Genomic DNA, 16,338 nt, shown 5'->3' with positions numbered 1-16,338 from the left:
CTTTCTGGCCCTGTGGTTCTTTCAGAATGTATCCATAATTAAACAACTGCAGGGGGAGAGTCTGAAGGAGGGCCACATTGAAATATCCCCATCAGGCAGAAGGGGGACTTGAACATGGGTCCCTCCGTATCACAGGTGAGTGCTCTAACTACTGAGGTAAAAGTTATAATATCAGCACCACTACTCCATTCTCTATTTTGAATGAGGACTAGCTTGCTAATCAACCTGGGTATGTCTACACTATCCTCCTAATTCGAAATAGGAGGGTAATGTAGTCATACCGCAATTGCAAATGAAGCCCGGGATTTGAATTTCCCGGGCTTCATTTGCATAAAGCCGGCTGGCGCCATTTTTAAATGCCGGCAGTTCGAACCCCGTGCCGCGCGGCTACACGCGGCACGGAGTAGCTAGTTCGGATTAGGCTTCTAATCCGAACTAGCTACTCCGTGCCGCGTGTAGCCGCGCGGCACGGGGTTCGAACTGCCGGCATTTAAAAATGGCGCCAGCCGGCTTTATGCAAATGAAGCCCGGGAAATTCAAATCCCGGGCTTCATTTGCAATTGCGGTATGACTACATTACCCTCCTATTTCGAATTAGGAGGGTAGTGTAGACATACCCCCTCAGAGCACACCGACTGAATTGGGTCCCCTTTGCTAGATAGACAAACAGCAAGCTTTCCCCAGTTTGCAAATCATTCTGTGGCTTAATCAAGAGATAACTGTCAGGATTCTTCTAATGAGACAGCAATGCACATGCCCAGAGGGAGATTTTACTCTGGAAATATAGGCACTGGTTTTACTTCCCTACAGGATTCAGTAAGGCTATGTCTACACTGGCGGGCTCTTGCACCAGAAGTATGCAAATGAGGCTAAGCATAGAATATTGCCAAGCCTCATTTGCATACCTAATGAGCCGCCATTTTTGCAGAAGAGACTCTTGCGCTAGAAGGAGTTGTCTACACTGCCCCTTCTTGAGCAAGAAAAACCCTCTTGTGCAATGCCATTATTCCTGAAAATAATCAGCGTAGCGGCATTGCACAAGAGGATTTTTCTTGCACAAGAAAGGGCAGTGTAGACAGCTCCTTCTAGCACAAGAGTCTTTTCTGCAAAAATGGCAGCTCATTAGGTATGCAAATGAGGCTCTGCGATATTCCACGCTTAGCCTCATTTGCATAGTTCTGGCGCAACAACCCGCCAGTGTAGACATAGCCTAAGAGTTTTGTGGATTATGGTAGAACATGAACTAGAGATTGAGGCACCAATATCTGGGATTTAATCCCCCGTATCTTTGTGAATCCCACCCTTTGTGCCTCCACATGGGCTGCAGGTCCATACTAGCTCTGTCCTGGTTCCCTGGAAGTGAGGCATCAATGCTAGAGATAGTATTTAAGGGGGTTCTCCAACACAGAGTAGTTCACAGATAGATGGTGTAGCCTGTTGCTCTGCTTGTGGTAAACCATATTCATGAACTCTCAACTTCTTCTAGACTTTCCATAGGGAACTTGGCTGAGCTTATACAAAATGAATTGTTGAGATGCAAGAAAATTTCCTATAACCTCAGGCTGTGTCTACACTGGCATGAATTTCCGGAACTGCTTAAAATGGAATACTATTCCGTCTTCAGTTTTTCCGGAAAAGGAGCGTCTACATTGGCAGGCTGCTTTTCCGGAAAAGCCCTTTTTTCCAGAAAAGCATCTGTGGCCAATGTAGACGCGCTTTTCTGGAAAAGAGCCCCGATCGCAATTTTCGCGATCGGGGCTTTTTTCCGGAAAAGACTACTGGGCTGTCTACACTGGCCCTTTTCCGGAACAGTGTTCTGGAATAAGGACTTATGCCCGAGCAGGAGCAGAATAGTTTTTCCGGAATAGCGGCTGATTTTGTACAGTAGAGCATCGTTGCTTTTCCGGAAATTCAAGGGCCAGTGTAGACAGCTCGCAACTTATTCCGGAAAAGCGGCTGATTTTCCGGAATAAGTGGCCCAGTGTAGACACAGCCTCAATGTTTTGCAGAAGAAATGTCCTAGAAGTAAAATGTTTAAACAAGTGTAACCTATTTCTTTACATTTTATAAATGGACTTTGGGTAGCCCAGTTGAATTCTTTGGTGATTAAATCAAATGCCCAAATGCAGACATTTAAATTTGGACTTTAATGTTTGAAAAATAGTTAAGCACAATAAACTTATCTCCTTTCTTTTGGGTATACCAAATTTTGTGCAGATATAATAAATTACTTTAGATTCTCTCACACACACCCACATACTATTCCAGTCTCTAACCTGTAGCAACTAAATCAACCATATAGACAAATCAGGACAAACCCCACTGCTTATTGTTCCTGTTCGCAGCTTCTTAAGAGTATTCACATATTACTTTTCACCTATAATCATCACTTTGTCTGTGGCGAGAGCCTTTAATTCCCACTCAATCTGAAATCCAAGATGTCTCATACTCTCATTTTTATTCAGATATTAATTTATCTAATTGGCTAATAAATAGTGCCAAAACATTTCTAGGCCTCTACCTGACTTCCTTATATACTGAAATTATCCAGACAATGTACTCTGCATCACTTACTCTAAAGCTGTGCACACATTTACACCAATGGAAAAATAAAGAGTCTGAGTTCAAATCCTTTAAATTAACAAACTGCAAAGTACATAACATTTACATAACATTTACTGTACATCACTAAAAGCTATATTTTCATTAAACCAAACCAAAATTGATATGGTATAATCTATCTAGTGATGTTGAGCTGTGCATGTTTAGAATAGAGCTTCCAAAGCATTCTAAAGGCATGTTTGTGCAGCAGGGCTAAACTCAAAATAAGCTACGCTATTTGAGTTACGCTAATTGTGTAGCTTAAGTCGAAATAGCTTGCTTTGACTTTTGGCATTGTTTACACAGCAGTTATTTTGAGAGAGAGCACTCTTTCCCCAACTTCCCTTGCTCCTCATACAATGAGGGTTACAGGAGTCAGAGTAAGAAGCTCGTTATTTTGAATTTATTTTGAAATAATGGGCTTGGTGTGTAGATGTGCATTACATTATTTTGGAATAACTCACATTATTCCAAAATAACACTGCTGTGTAGACAGAACCTAAGTGACCACATGATACTCCACTTAGTCATCAGTAATAATCCAGAATTATTTATTTAGATTTTAATCAGAAGATTAAAAAAATGCCAATTCAACACTCTAGATACCTTTGCCATGTATTAAAATTTCAATCCCATTAGTATAGACAAATGCAGTCTCTTCTAAATGAAGAAGGGAAACAGCCTACTCCAACTATAACTACCAGGACTTTATATACAGATAGTCCCAAAGCCTAATAGCTGTTGAAGATGGCTCTCCGGATAAACACATGTGAGATTCTTAAATCAAGGAAAATAAATTTACAAAATGGAATTTAAATATGTGACTTTATTTCCAATGCAATTTTTTTTTACACACATTATATATTCAGTTTTATTCTAGGTCCCCAGTTTTGAAAAATTAGCCCTGCCGTGTTATAGCCTAATTGCTATTAGATTTCCTTTGTATTTTGGGGATGGACTAAAATCTGAGTATGGACTCCAAGATTTTTGAATTAATGACTTTAGCCAGTTTTCATCAGAGTAAATTTTAATGTTTAGCTGAGTATTACTTTCCTTTCCTATTATCTTTTTTAAATGTGTTTTCTCCCTCAGATTTCCTTCAGAATAGTATTCCAGTTCAATGCTGCTTCTCTCCTGGAGAATGCTACTCTTAGGGTGTATGTAACAAGGTTAGTTACCAAAATTACTGCTTTTGTATCTCAAACTTAACTTTTAGTCATTGTATAGCTTTGTGCCCCATTGGCATGACAGAGAGGACTTTTGTTTTGTTTTGTTTTGTTCAAAAGCAAATACTGAGTGTCTAGAACAGCCAGCTTTAGCGAAGTACAGAACTATGGGTTGATTTGAGGCCATCAGATGAGGTGGATTAAATAAGTGGATATTCATTTATAGAGGCCAATGAGTCTCACAAGTGAGTCTGATTTGCTATCTTCAAACACAGAAGGTATCTGTTCTGATTACAAAATTACCGTACTATATTGGAACACAATTTGCAGTCTCTGTTAAGGAGAGAGGCCTAGGCCTCAAATAGCAATGCTATTGCAGCAGGTCAGGATTGAGGTGCCTTGACATAGATGCTGGGTAAATTGTACTGCACCTGACTGTAATATATGCTGTCACAGGAAATTACAGGGATTGTGTGATGGTGATGGCTCCTACTTGATATAATGTTGCTATTTTCCATCTATAGCAGTTTGTACTCTCATTTCTACAAAGGTGTAATTTTGACTTTGGCCTAATACAGTATGTACCTTTTACTTACTGGAAAGAGCCATTTCAATTTCTTTTTAAGAGACCATAATTAACTTGAAGAGGCCAGTATTTTTTTATGCCCACAGCTGTAGGTATTTCATTTTATCAGGGCCCTCCCCACCAACTATATGTATTGTGTACTGATGAGTTTCAGAATGTGACCAGAATGGCATGTGTTATGTTCTAGTGACAGCGAAGAACCACTTGAGACCCGTTCTGACAATGAAGGAGACATTATAATTCCGGTAAAATATGAAATGGGATTAATATTTCTAAGGTACTAATGTTTTTTCTGTACTTAATTTTATAGTATGGCATACAGCAGACATTTAAAGAGAATATGTGTGGGTTTACTGTTGGAGTGTGGTTGCTAGTGTGCACAAAAGGCAAACACTGCTCTCATGAATAAGAAACTAAGGGCTCATTAAAAAGAGCAGTTGTATGACATAATAGGGATCACTGCCCCTTTCAGACTACTGGTACTTTTTATTTATGTATATGTGATCAATAAGATCACTTGTGTAGTAGCAGCTTGCTTTGACTCTCTTAGGGTATGTCTACACTAGCCCCCTAGTTCGAATTAGGGAGGCTAATGTAGGCATTCGAAGTTGCAAATGAAGCCCGGGATTTCAATATCCTGGGCTTGATTTGCATCTTCCCGGCTGCCGCCATTTTTAAATGTCCCTTAGTCCGAACTCCGTGCCCGCGGCTACACGCGGCACGGAGTAGGTAGTTCGAATTAGGATCTCTAATTCGAACTACCGTTACACCTCGTTCCATGAGGAGTAACGGTAGTTCGAATTAGAGATCCTAATTCGAACTACCTACTCCGTGCCGCGTATAGCTGCGGGCACGGAGTTCGGACTAAGGGACATTTAAAAATGGCGGCAGCCGGGAAGATGCAAATGAAACCCAGGATATTTAAATCCCGGGCTTCATTTGCAACTTCAAATGCCTACATTAGCCTCCCTAGTTCGAACTAGGGGGCTAGTATAGACATACCCTTACATTGTTCTGTTCATTCATACGTGTGTCAGGTGCATTAAAAAGCATAACTTTTCCCTCCCAGTGAAAACTAGCATTTTTTATTGGCCCTCTTTTGTACTTTGTTTTTAAGATTCATAAAATAGCCTTAATTTCCAGATTCCCAAAAGCCTTTTATCAGTTCCCATATACATTTTTAATTCAAGTTTTTTTTTTTTTTTGCCCTCAGTTTAAATTCACTTGGCTTCCATCCCTAGAAATATGTATACAGGGTATGCCTATGTAACCCATACACCTACTGTGGTTTACTGTCTCATGTAGTGGCATTTATACCACTTACAGTGAGAGATAAGAACAAAGGAGCTCTACAGCCTAAGCTGAGTGCCAACTAGCTTTATAGCTCAAGCTCCAGAGGCAACTATACTGAGGTCCAGAGTTCCCAGGTTCAGCTCTGTCTGGTGGTGACTACACCTACATAGATTGATATGGGATGCACTGTGTGTGTGTAAATGATTAGACTAAATTCATTCCAACTGGGATGTTCAAAGCATCTTAAGGCTATTAAGTATCTAACCCCAATTTGTACTTCTGAAAATTTTCCCTCTTTGTGTTACTTCATTGATTTAAATAATCCATAATAAGTAGTTGTCAAATCTAGCTTTAAATATAAGTCCTACCCATATGGAATAGAGCTAAATGTGGCCTGTCTCGTTATATCCTCTTTGTTTGTTGACTAGGATATTGCCCTTTTGCCTGGCACTATAGTTGGAGTAAAGTTCTACTCCATTTCAGCAAAGCAGGACAGAATCAGGCCTTAAATCTCTTTCCTTTCTGAATGAGGTCTTCTGATACAGTTTTAATAAAACAAGGGATGTGCAATGTAAATAATATTTTAAAAGATAAGTACTTCTTAGAAAACAGATGACTTGAACATTAATGGAAATAGTAATATACTTGCTGTAAGAAAACTAGCCCAGAAGGATTAACAAAGTAACAAAAAGATCTCTATAATTAACTGTGTGTGATCATTATAACGGTTTTGTTATTTCTGTAACCCTCAGTCATTTGAAAGATCCCAAAGAACCCCATATTATAATTGCAGCAAATGATACAGTTCCTGCTGTTATAAATACAATTGAAAATATTGGGGATGAAATTAACATAAACTATAAGGTAAGCTATAAGGTAAGGTATAAGGCATTGTAAAGGACTAGTTCTATGTTTTTGAAAGCATTTATATCCTTTGCTAACCTATTATCTAAGAGTCACATATGTAATATATTAAACTTCCTACAGCAGCATTTTGTGCTCTTTGCTTTCAAAATATTATATATCAGTGGTATTCAAATAAGATCTGTGGGCCATGGAGCCATTCCAGATGATCTCTGCTTTCACAATGAGAATGCATGTGCCATTGAAACTGGACGCTGCCCTTAATTCATTACAGTTTTTACTTATTGTTGAGAATTGATATTTCCAGAAACCAGTTGACTTTGAAGAAAGGAAGTACCATGCTCTAAGGACACTGCATTTCTAATTAAATGAAGATGGCAAAGTAGAATAGTTGGGCTGGAAAATACATTTAGTGGGTTATAAATCCCTCACATTGTAGCAGGACTGATTTTAATTATCCCTAAAAACATCCCTGTTTCCCAGTTTTAAATCTAGCATTGAATATTGGTCTTTGTTCTATGAAAAGTCTGATTCTGCAACTTTCTGTCTATAGTAGATGGGCCATGGAAAAAGATTAGCTCTTTCTATACAATAATTACAAAGGTGAAATTGTTATATCTTTGTGATGTTATCCCCTACCCAGGCATTATTAACCACCTATACTTTTAAACATTTATGTGTAGATGCAGTAATCTCTAGTCTTTGTCTTAATGTTTAAATTAAGAGATTATTTTAGATGGGATAAACTGATTTCTAAACCCTTCCTGACTGAATGAAGTCAGGAGTGGAGAGGCTGCAGAGAGCACAGGCTGAGATCTCATAGTGTCCCTGCTGCTACCTTGGGACCCTGCTTATAAGTGATACTCCTCCCCATCCTTTCCCACAGAGTGCAAGTTGAGAAGGAGCAGAAACCTACAGCTGTGTGTGCATGTGGGAGTGAGCGAGCAGGTGTGAAACCACTGTGATCTCAGAAACAACACAATCAGAGTCAAGAGAGGTCCAGAGTGGAGCTGCAAGAAACCTGTTGCTTTAGAGCTGTACTAAGAGTCAAAGAAGAACCTTCCTTTGAGCCATGCAGTACTGCTGCCAGAAGCCATTTTCTTTTCCTAATAATGACTTCTGTACTGCTTCCCAAGTTAAAGCATGGTTTTGGACTTGAACACACAGTTCCAAATAGGAATAAAAGCCCGTAGGAATTCATGTAATACAAGTCCTAAATGGAAAGCAGATGAGCTATACAAGGGTGTGACTAGAACATGTCAAAACAGAAACTCGGAATGAATCTTTAATCCTTTCTTTCTTTTGCCCTTTTTTTTTTTTTTTTTTTTTTTTGCATCCACCTGTTTATTCATCAGACACACAGTAAACTGTATTAGCTAATTCAAGAGGATGATTACTACCTGGCTGCACCTGGAATAAAAGTAGTGGAGCTCACATCATGCTCCCTTTCACCACTGGCTGATTGCATAGTTCTGAAGTGGGGTGAGGGTCGGGGGACGGACCAGAAACACCAATAAGATAAGGAAGGTGCTAACTAGAAGACAGGAAACAGTGTTGTTCTTGTTTCTTATAGATTGAAAAAGGTGAACATTTTCCAGTGCCACAACTCACTCTGCAGATTTCATTTCCCAACTTGACTTCATCTCAAAACCCCATTCTCTACCTAAGTGGACTGTCATCTTCAGATGTAAGTAGTGCCTATAAACATGAATGCCCTTCATTTTATTTTAAACTAGCTGACTTACCCGGCACTTCCCAAGTCCTGCCATGGAGTTGGGGGGGGAGGGACAGTATAGGTCTCCTACCTGCATGCTGCAGGCCAGCCCAGGGTCAGAGGGAAGGGTGGGAAGCCTGGTGCTTGGTTGGGGGCCTGGCTCAGGGATGGGGGGCCTTGCTGGGGTTTGGGAAGGGGGATTGGCCCAGAGTTTGGGGTTGTGGGTTGGAAGATGGGGGTTGGGAAAGGGAGGCCATCCTGGGACTGGGTCTTGGGGCTGTGCAGGCCTCTCCTGGGCTGGGACTCTCTGGGCCTTCCCCTGCTATAGCTACCCAGATACATGGCGGAGCAATGTGGGAAGGGAGCGCCACACCAGCACTCCGTGGTCCAAGCAGGAAGTGAGGAGAAGGGGGGGAGCCATGCAGGTTAGCCTGCAGCTGCCACTCTGGGTAGCCCAGTGGTGCAGGTGGGGGGAGGGAGGGCACACCAGTGGGTCCTGTGGGGGATGGCTGGGGCTGGATTTTATCCAGGGAGACCACTTACCTGTGGCATGCAAGATGGCGGAGCCCCATCCCCAGCTGACCACACTGTTGGAGGTGTAGCTGTCCCAGTAGTCATTTTGCAGGATAGTTCTCTTCTGCCCACTGCCCCCCAGTGGTGACTGAAGATTGTGTTCCTCCTCTCTCTCTCCTCTCCCTTTCCATATTATGCAAAACTATCAAATTCCAGGCACATCCCCTTTTCCTGGCTCAATAAACCTAGACCTTAATTTGGAATCATAGAATCATATGGCTGGAAGAGATTCATCAGGAGGCCATCAAGTCCAATCCTCTGCCCAAAGCAGGACCAAACCTAACTAAATCATTCCAGACAGGGCTCTGTCAAGCTGGGGCTTAAAAGCCTCTTGGGATGAGATTCTACCACCTTCCTAGGTAACCCATTCCAGTGCTTCATCACCCTCCTGGTAAAATAGTGTTCTTAATATCCAACCTAGACTTTCCCTACTGCAACTTGAGACCATTGCTTCTCATTCTGTCATCACTGAGATTAGCCTCTCTCCAGCCTCCTTGGAACCTCCCTTCAGATAGTTAAAGGCTGCTATCAACTCCTCCCTCACTCTTCTCTTCTGCAGACTAAATTAGCCCAAATCCCTCAACCTCTCCTCATAGGTCATGTGTTCCAGCCCCCCAATCATTTTGGTTTGCCCTCCTCTGGACCCTCTTCAATGCATCCACATCCTTCTGTAGTGGGGGGCCCAGAACTGGACGCAATACTCCAGATGTGATTTCACCAGAGCCAAATAAAAGGGAATAATCACTTCTCTAGATCTGCTGGCAATGCTCCTCCTATTGCAACCTAATATGCCATTTGCCTTCTTGGCTACAAGGGCACACTGTTGGCTAAGGTTGACTTTAAGTTAGGATAAGAAGAAGCTACATACAAAAGTTGAAGGTCATAGTTCTTACCACTTAGGAGTAGTTCTTGAACAAAAGGACTCACAGACAGACACACAAATCTCTAAGGGTATGTCTACACTAGCCCCCTATTTCGAACTAGGGAGGCTAATGTAGGCATTCAAAGTTGCAAAGATATTTAAATATTCGGGGCTTCATTTGCATCTTCCCGGGTGCCGCCATTACTCCACAAGGAGTAATGGTAGTTCAAATTAGAGATCCTAATTCGAACTACCTACTCCATGCCGCGTGTAGCCGCAGGCACGGAGTTTGGACTAAGGGACATTTAAAAATGGCAGTACCTGGGAAGATGCAAATGAAGCCTGGGATATTTAAATCCCGGGCTTCATTTGCAACTTTGAATGCCTACATTAGCCTCCCTTGTTCAAACTAGGGGGCTAGTGTAGACATACCCTAAAATATATACAGAGAGATAAAATGTGTTTCTTCCGGTTTTCTTGGTTTGTATCTGCAATTGAAAGGCTCAATTTGATTACATATGGGTGCTAAAACGTACCTTTGATTGCAATCTGAATAATAATAGAATAGGATATAAACCTTCATGAAGAATGTATAGAAATGTAGTCATTCACAAAAATAATACCTGGTTAGCTTTTCTTTTATAGGTGTTTGAACAATCATTTGATGATAGCAAGATTAATTTTATTTATGGACAAGAGTGTGGCTTAGCAGATAGGGCATTGAAAGGCTTTGCCAGCATCCTGTTTTTCACTACAGCATGTAGCTACATGCACACTATCTACCACCATCAATGGTGTGCTATATGGACATAGCCCAAAGAACCTCATAAAAGACTGCATTATCTTTGTGATGAGAAAGGTAACAAAAAGAATATGCTTTAATAGGTATGGCACCTTCATTTTGCTCTTCTACACTCTGATTATTATACATGAAATGGAAATACTATAAAAGGATCTTATTATTACAGTTGCTAAATCTTAGGAGTAGTAGTGGCCTATTTCTGGAGCTTATTAATATTTTTATATTGGACCTTCAGGCAATAAGAAAGATGTTGGTATTTTTTCCTAACAGAATGCAATCTGCCAAACCAGTCACCCTATAGATCCTTTCAAGATCAACTCTGGAACACCATATTTAGTGCAAAAAATAAAAGAACCGACAAAAGATATAATTATGGTAAGCCTGTCTGAAATTCGTGAGGGTATTCATATAGAATGTTTTGTGTTTAATAACTCTAATAAATAGTAGTTATTAGTCGTTATTTCTCCCTATAATTTTATTTTGTATATTTTAACAACTGAAAGTGTTACCTTTAACTGTAACATGCTATATTTTGGGTTAATTTTTACTGAAAAAACTGCACTTGAAGCTGAAGTGCACATCAGATTGTGTCAGATCTTCAGCTTGTGCAGCTCTGTTGACTTCAGTAGAATGACTGCACCACAAGTAAGTTGGGGAGGGGTTGTCTTGTCTTACAGAGAAGGACAGCTCTGCTTAATGTTTGAAGCAGGGAGAGAGGCACAGAAGATGAGGTCAGAAACTTCTGCAAAGAGGTAGAAAGCACATAGTTTTCAGCTCTGAGCAGAAGCAGCTTCTTGGTTACATACAGCAAGCAAAACCAACACCCACGCTGGTGGCAGCAAACATTAGGTTGGGTTAGGATCTGCTATAAGCATTCTGCTAGGGAAGCTGGGAATGAATTTTTCCTGTGCTTCAGTTGATTGAGGATTTTTTTACCTTCCCCAAAGCAAGGGTCAAGGAGAACCTATATGGATACTAAGAAAGGTGGTAGGTCATATATTGCCACTTATTTCCTAAGGTTGAGCAGATGTTCAGTGCACACACTCCATAGGGAAGGCATCCAGGAACCAGATAAATTGCCTAGTAAAGGACTTAAAAGAAGGTATTGGGGCGGGGCAGACGGGGGGGGGGGGGGGGGGAGGAGGTACATAATGGGGAAAGAGGGATTGAGGACTCCTCTGATTTGGTACAGCAGGAAGTCAACTCCTTCCCCTTCTCCCCTTCCCATTCTCATTGCCTACCTTAACCCTCCTGAGGGTGGTGGATGGTAAGGTCCAAGCCATGGGCTGGCTGGGGACCTGAATGGAAATAAAAATGGCCTGGAGGAGCCCCACCCAGGTAGTTTTAAAGTAGCATGGATTGTCCTGCACTGTACATTTTATCTGCTGGGTAGTTCCAGATATCAGTATAATAAAGTTGCAGCCTGTTTAAAACCCATATCAAGCATCTTCTTTTGGTATATCCAGACAACTATACCTATTTACATCCATGTAAATCTTCTAGACTCATCCTTTTAGTCTAATGAGATAAATATTAAGTATTGTTTTAAAGGCCTGAACCTCCACTTCCTGGCAACTTTTAGTCATTTCCAACTGTGCAAAGCAGATCCAAAATGATAGTATTCTGCTATATTTTCCAGGAAGTTTATGTAGATATAAATGAAAGTGATTAGGTCCTTGATGGTAAGATTGTTGCAAGTTTATATAGATCAGTCTACTAAAAACTGAGTATTTAAAAGTCAATGTAGTATTTGTATAATTTTTTTGTCTAGATAAGCCTCAGTAATCCCTAGTCTTTTAATTTTAATAGCATGTAAAACTAACCTTTACAAATTCACTTGTCTATACATAGGATGTTTTATTTTAGAGAGTAATATTAAAATGTTTAATCACTAATTCCTGTCCATAAACATTTAAACAGGACTGCGATACATACAATTGTACATCTATTAATTGTACTTTGACTCCATCTGATATAACTCAAGTGAATATTTCATTAAGATTATGGAAACCTACCTTTATAAAAGTAAGTAAGCCTTTTCCACATTCAGTATAAGTATGCATTTGGAACAATATTAAGACAAATGTAATGCTTACATAGTTAAATATTTTTTAATCTTTAGTCTTTCAGTTTCTGAAATAATTTGCTTACTCTGTTATGAATTCCCTTGAAATTCACCTACATATATTCTCTTAGTACATCTACACAGCAACATTATTTTGAAATAACTACAGTAGTGTTATTTCGAAATAACAGTCCGTGTCTACACAGCAAACAGTTATTTTGAAATAATGTTGAAATACTCTCAAGCTGGAGGGCTTCTTACTCTGACTCCTGTAACTCTCATTGTATGAAGAGTAAGGGAAGCTAGAGGAAGAGTGCTCTATTTAGAAATAAGTGCTATGTAGATACTCCCAATTTTGAAATAAGCTACTCAATTGGCGTAACTCAATTTGCGTAGCTTATTTCAAGTTAAGCCCTGCTGTGCAGATACACCCTTATTGAGGTATTCCGAACATCAGAATTAAAATGCATTTTCATCAGAGCTGTACAGAAAACAACTATTACCTATGTGTGATGTGATGCATTTGTGTACATAACCCAAAGTAGCATTTGGAGGATAGCTAATATTTCACATTACAAATTCATATTTCAGCAATTTACTTTTTCAAGACTCCATTTTCCTTTAAATATCTAAGCTTGCCTTATTTTTGGAGATATATTAGGCTCCATTCTTGCAAACACTTATGTATGTATTTAATTTGATGCTTATAAATTACACTTACATGCTTAGGACATTCAGGTATGCAATTTTTACAAGATCAGGGGTTTAAATACGTCCAGTCTTAAATTCATATTTTGTATTTCTTTCCCATAATGATAACTATACTTCAATTCTACAAGTACTGACAGTGCCTCACATGTTGCAGGATTAGGCCATAAGTCCATGTGTATTACTTCTCTGTCTCCACTGTAGTTTGAAACTTTCCCCAATTTAACATCAGGTGCAGAACACCATTTATCCACTCATCTAGATTTATTAATAAAATTGTTCAATAAGATTTGACTTAATCCAAGTAGCAGTCCACTATCCCCCTCTGAGATTTTTTGTATGTATCATTTCCTTTTGCTCTCCCATCACCCCACAAACTGAACCTAGTTCTATGCTGGGATTCAGTTCTGGAATTTCAGTCTTAAAAAATTAAATATAAACAGTAAGCTCTGTTTTCTTCCAGGGAAGTAATCATAGTTTAAATCTCATTGTGAGAGCACTACTTCAAAGTGAAAACTCATCGCTGATTTTGAGAAGAGACAATCAAAAACGTGAGGTACGTGCGACTATAGTCTGACACCCATGGTAGGATTTACCCAGTTAATGACATTTTCAGTATTTTATCTGCCACAATGAACCACACTCCTCTGAGGGAAAGGTCTATAATTTTCTATTTATTCAGAGTAAAAAATGTCAGAACTAGCTTAAAATAATACTGAATGGTAGAAAAAGCATGCTATTTATCAATGTATCTATGAAGTGGAAAATTATCCACCTAATCTAGAGCTAACCATTGCTATAAATTAATGCTTCCGCTATCCAAGTGGATATGAGACACACTTAAAATGACTCTTTTAAAAACAATAATTTAAAATGCAGCTGTATAGGTAGTTTAAAACAAACATCCATTAAAAACAATTCTGCTTATGTAATATTTTCCTGTAATTCTATTTCCTCCTTTTCATAACTATAGTTATTTATGTGAAAATAAGACTTCATCTTTTAAAGCTTCATCCACCTTGACTATCCAGTCTTAATTTCAAATAGTTCTTAAGGCTTGACCAACTTCTATTAAAGTGCATAAGAGGCTTTTTTTCATTGCCTGATAATGGGAGCTAGTATAATCATCTCCACTATCTTATTGAGTATGTAACGTTTATTGAATTGTTTAAAGCATCTTATACTTTGTATAACTATACAAAATGAAGTTGTTATATTAATTTCTGGTTTATATAATATTGTATTAAATACACTGATAATCCTGTGTAAAAAAATCTTACTATATGTTACAGTGCAATGCCCCCAAGAATTTCTGAGCAACCTTCAGAATGAATTAATTTTTGTATAGAGTATTTTGGGAACTACAAACTGATTACATACAAATGATGAGCCATGAGTTCTTTACTTTATTTTACTATTTACAAATATAGTATAGTGTGTGGCTGGGTCGCCTTACGCCCTCCCTGGAATTTCTTCATGCCCCCCCCCAGGGGGGCACGCCCCCCAGTTTGGGAACCCATGTGCTAGAGGGACATTGCTGGTACTTGATCGCATATATCACAATAGTAGATGTGCTAGGGGATGAGTCGCTGATGTTATGGCTTATGTGGTTAGGTCCTCTGATGGTGGTGTTTGTATAGATGTGTGGACAGAGTTGGCATTGGGGTTTGTTGCAAGGATTGGTTCCTGGGTGAGTGTTTCTGTGGTGTGGTGTGTGGTATGTGGCTGCTGGTGAGTTGTTCTTTCAGATTGGTGGGTTGTCTGTGAGCGAGGAATAGCCTGTCTCCCAAGGCATGTGAGAGTGAGGGATCATTTTCCAGGATAGGTTGTGGATTGTCAATGAGATGCTGGAAGGGTTTAAACTGGGGGGATGTAGGTGATTACTTTTGGTGTTCTGCTATTTTCCTTGTTGAGCATGTCCTGTAGTAGATGATTTCTGGGTCCTCATCTGGCTCTGTCAATCTGTTTCTTCATTTTCCCCCGTGGGTATTTTAGTTTTAAAAATGCCTGATAAAGATCTTGCATGTGCTCGTCTCTGTCTTTGGGGTTTGGAGCAAATCCGATTGTATCTTAAGGTTTGGTTATAGACAGTGGATCATGTGATGTGGGGATGGAAGCTAGAGCCAGGTAGGTAAGAATAGCTGTAAGTAGGTTTCCAGTTTAGGGTGGTGCTTATGTGACCATCAGTTATCTGAGATAGATATCTATGTTCATGGTAGGGTTATAGTTTTACTATCATCCTGTACAGTAATTTCCTACCCACAAAATGAAACTATCAGGTACTCTTGTCATACTACAGTAAGTGATACAAGGTATGCTATTTTGTTACTTAGAGAAAATTATTTTTTTTACTATTTGCTTTGAAATAATTTTCAGATCATGATTAAAATTTCAAAAGAACTTCGCCCTGGAAGCATCCCTTTATGGGTCATTTTACTAAGTGCCTTTGCTGGACTTTTGATTCTTGCACTTCTTATATTTGCATTGTGGAAGGTAAGCTTTACATTTGTTTGTTTTGTATTTAAATTTTGATGTACTTGTGTGTTTAAGGGCTCAGATCTGGGTTCTTATCACTAGAATTTGACAAACATAATAAATCCCTTAATTAGTAAAATATCATAATAAATCCTTAATGAAATTTCATTTTCCCTAAGTAAAATAGACCACTCTAATCATTTGTCTACAGTCAACATGCTCCAGTTTTCTAGCACAGAGGTTTCATTAAAATTAGATTGTTAAAATTCTTTCAAGAAAAAAAAGTGGGTTTTTCTAAGTTATGCTTAGAAAAAATGCTGCTTTGCCTTTTTTATCCTACTAGCAAGAGATTCTTCCAGCTTGTAAAATCATTTCTAGGCCAGTCAGTCTGGTCATGCTTCAGAGAATCAAAATAATGTAAGCTTCACTGAAATACCTCAGAGCCACTCTGTGGAACACTAATGTTGAGTCACCACAGTGAAGTAGATAAGGCATACAATACAGAATGGTAAGTAATTTAGCTGACTGTTCCTGGTTTCTCCTGCATTCCTCTAATTTTGAGTGGCTTACATTGAAATACAGTCTCAACAGTTCTTAAAAATCAGGAAAGCCAAAGTACCTCAGAGTCG

At 39.4% G+C, this 16,338-nt stretch overlaps 2 protein-coding genes across 3 annotated transcripts in view; both read left to right on the top strand.

The window, feature by feature from the left end:
* Positions 1–16,338, top strand: part of ITGA1 (integrin subunit alpha 1) — a 130,650-nt gene that overhangs the window by 107,203 nt on the left and 7,109 nt on the right. For both annotated transcript variants that reach the window (XM_006139526.4, XM_075932480.1), the window contains exons 22-29: positions 3,694–3,770; positions 4,541–4,630; positions 6,399–6,510; positions 8,084–8,197; positions 10,732–10,836; positions 12,382–12,486; positions 13,698–13,790; positions 15,611–15,727. In XM_006139526.4, the coding sequence (XP_006139588.2) occupies positions 3,694–3,770; positions 4,541–4,630; positions 6,399–6,510; positions 8,084–8,197; positions 10,732–10,836; positions 12,382–12,486; positions 13,698–13,790; positions 15,611–15,727 (813 nt within the window). The remainder of the gene's footprint in view (positions 1–3,693; positions 3,771–4,540; positions 4,631–6,398; positions 6,511–8,083; positions 8,198–10,731; positions 10,837–12,381; positions 12,487–13,697; positions 13,791–15,610; positions 15,728–16,338) is intronic.
* The window catches only part of ITGA2 (integrin subunit alpha 2), a 133,264-nt gene continuing 132,616 nt past the window's right edge, over positions 15,691–16,338 (top strand). Inside the window, exon 1 of the mRNA XM_075932477.1 lies at positions 15,691–15,727. The gene's annotated coding sequence lies outside the window, so the exon portion shown is untranslated. The remainder of the gene's footprint in view (positions 15,728–16,338) is intronic.

Source organism: Pelodiscus sinensis, chromosome 6 (genome assembly GCF_049634645.1).
Source record: "Pelodiscus sinensis isolate JC-2024 chromosome 6, ASM4963464v1, whole genome shotgun sequence".
Lineage (NCBI taxonomy): Eukaryota > Metazoa > Chordata > Testudines > Trionychidae > Pelodiscus > Pelodiscus sinensis.
Note: the sequence above shows the minus strand (reverse complement) of the source record. Positions and strands in the feature narration are given on the sequence as shown.